This window comes from Poecilia formosa, unplaced genomic scaffold (genome assembly GCF_000485575.1).
Source record: "Poecilia formosa unplaced genomic scaffold, Poecilia_formosa-5.1.2 Scaffold601, whole genome shotgun sequence".
Lineage (NCBI taxonomy): Eukaryota > Metazoa > Chordata > Actinopteri > Cyprinodontiformes > Poeciliidae > Poecilia > Poecilia formosa.
This window is the reverse complement of record NW_006800540.1, coordinates 216,101-217,115: the sequence shown is the minus strand read 5'-3', so window position 1 is coordinate 217,115 and position 1,015 is coordinate 216,101. Positions and strand designations below refer to the sequence as shown.

Sequence of the window (1,015 nt, the reverse complement as noted above, 5' to 3'; positions counted from 1 at the left end):
CATATGACTCGTATCACTTCACATGTGGTGTGGTTTTTCCACATGTAAAAATCTTGTGCTTTTTCTGTGAGGGCAATTTTGATATGTTGAAATCTTTAGACTACAGGAAGATCTTGGTTCGCCTTCATCTTCTTAAATAGAAAAAGACCAACGTCCAGAAAGCAAGACAAAAACAGAAAGGCAAACGTGGATTTGTTCAGATGGAGGTGGTGTTGAAGTCGACTGAAGACGGAGCGGCGATGCTGCAGCCTGAGATGAGCCCCGGTGACGCGCTGTGACTTCATCTGGTGGCTGGAGGAAGAACACTCTCACACCGACTCTTCTCGTTTTCTCAGCCGCGTTGAGGGAACTGAAATTCGGAGGGATGGAGACGGCGGTTGCGTATGGAGCCATGAAGGCCGGGAGAGTCCCTTTCGATCCGGTCGCCTTTTTCACGCATCCCCGCACCATCCTCAGACTGCTATCGTGGGTAAGTCTCCTCTTCCAAATGCGTGAGGCGGGTCTCCATCAATGGACGGGCCTACCTGCAGCTCCCCTTTCTGCTTTTCGGCTTTGCGATAATGTGATGCTTTCCAATCTGTCTAAAAGCAGTTGTGTTTTTAGACAAAATCTCAATTTGAGGAACTGAATGTTTCTGTTTCTGTCGATAAGAAGCCAACGAAAGAAGGTTTTACGTTTTTAAAAGCTTCTGCTCAGGATGAAACCCTTATTTTCATTTTGATGTGATGCCGTGCAGTTGTGAGTCATCATGTGTCTGTGTTTTCTCTTATTATTCATCTTAATACGGCTTAACAGAAGTGCATTGCAAAAATGTGTATTTGAATAAAAAAAGAACAACTGAAAAAGCTAAATCTAGAGGAAGAAACTCTCAGACATATGCATTTGACAGATCAGTAAAAATATTTTTGGTGCCTTCATGGATGAGGTAGTGGGACGTTAATAATTAATCATTTTGTTAGAGAAATATAAAGAACTCCATCAGATATAGCCGCAAGCTCTCAAAGTGACGTCACTT

The 1,015-nt window shown here is 43.3% G+C and overlaps 1 protein-coding gene across 1 annotated transcript in view; it reads left to right on the top strand.

Moving 5' to 3' along the window:
• Positions 1–1,015, top strand: part of LOC103130040 (synaptogyrin-3-like) — a 30,053-nt gene continuing 29,038 nt past the window's right edge. Inside the window, exon 1 of the mRNA XM_007541317.2 lies at positions 1–469. Within this exon, the coding sequence (XP_007541379.1) occupies positions 365–469 (105 nt within the window). The 5' untranslated portion in view covers positions 1–364. The remainder of the gene's footprint in view (positions 470–1,015) is intronic.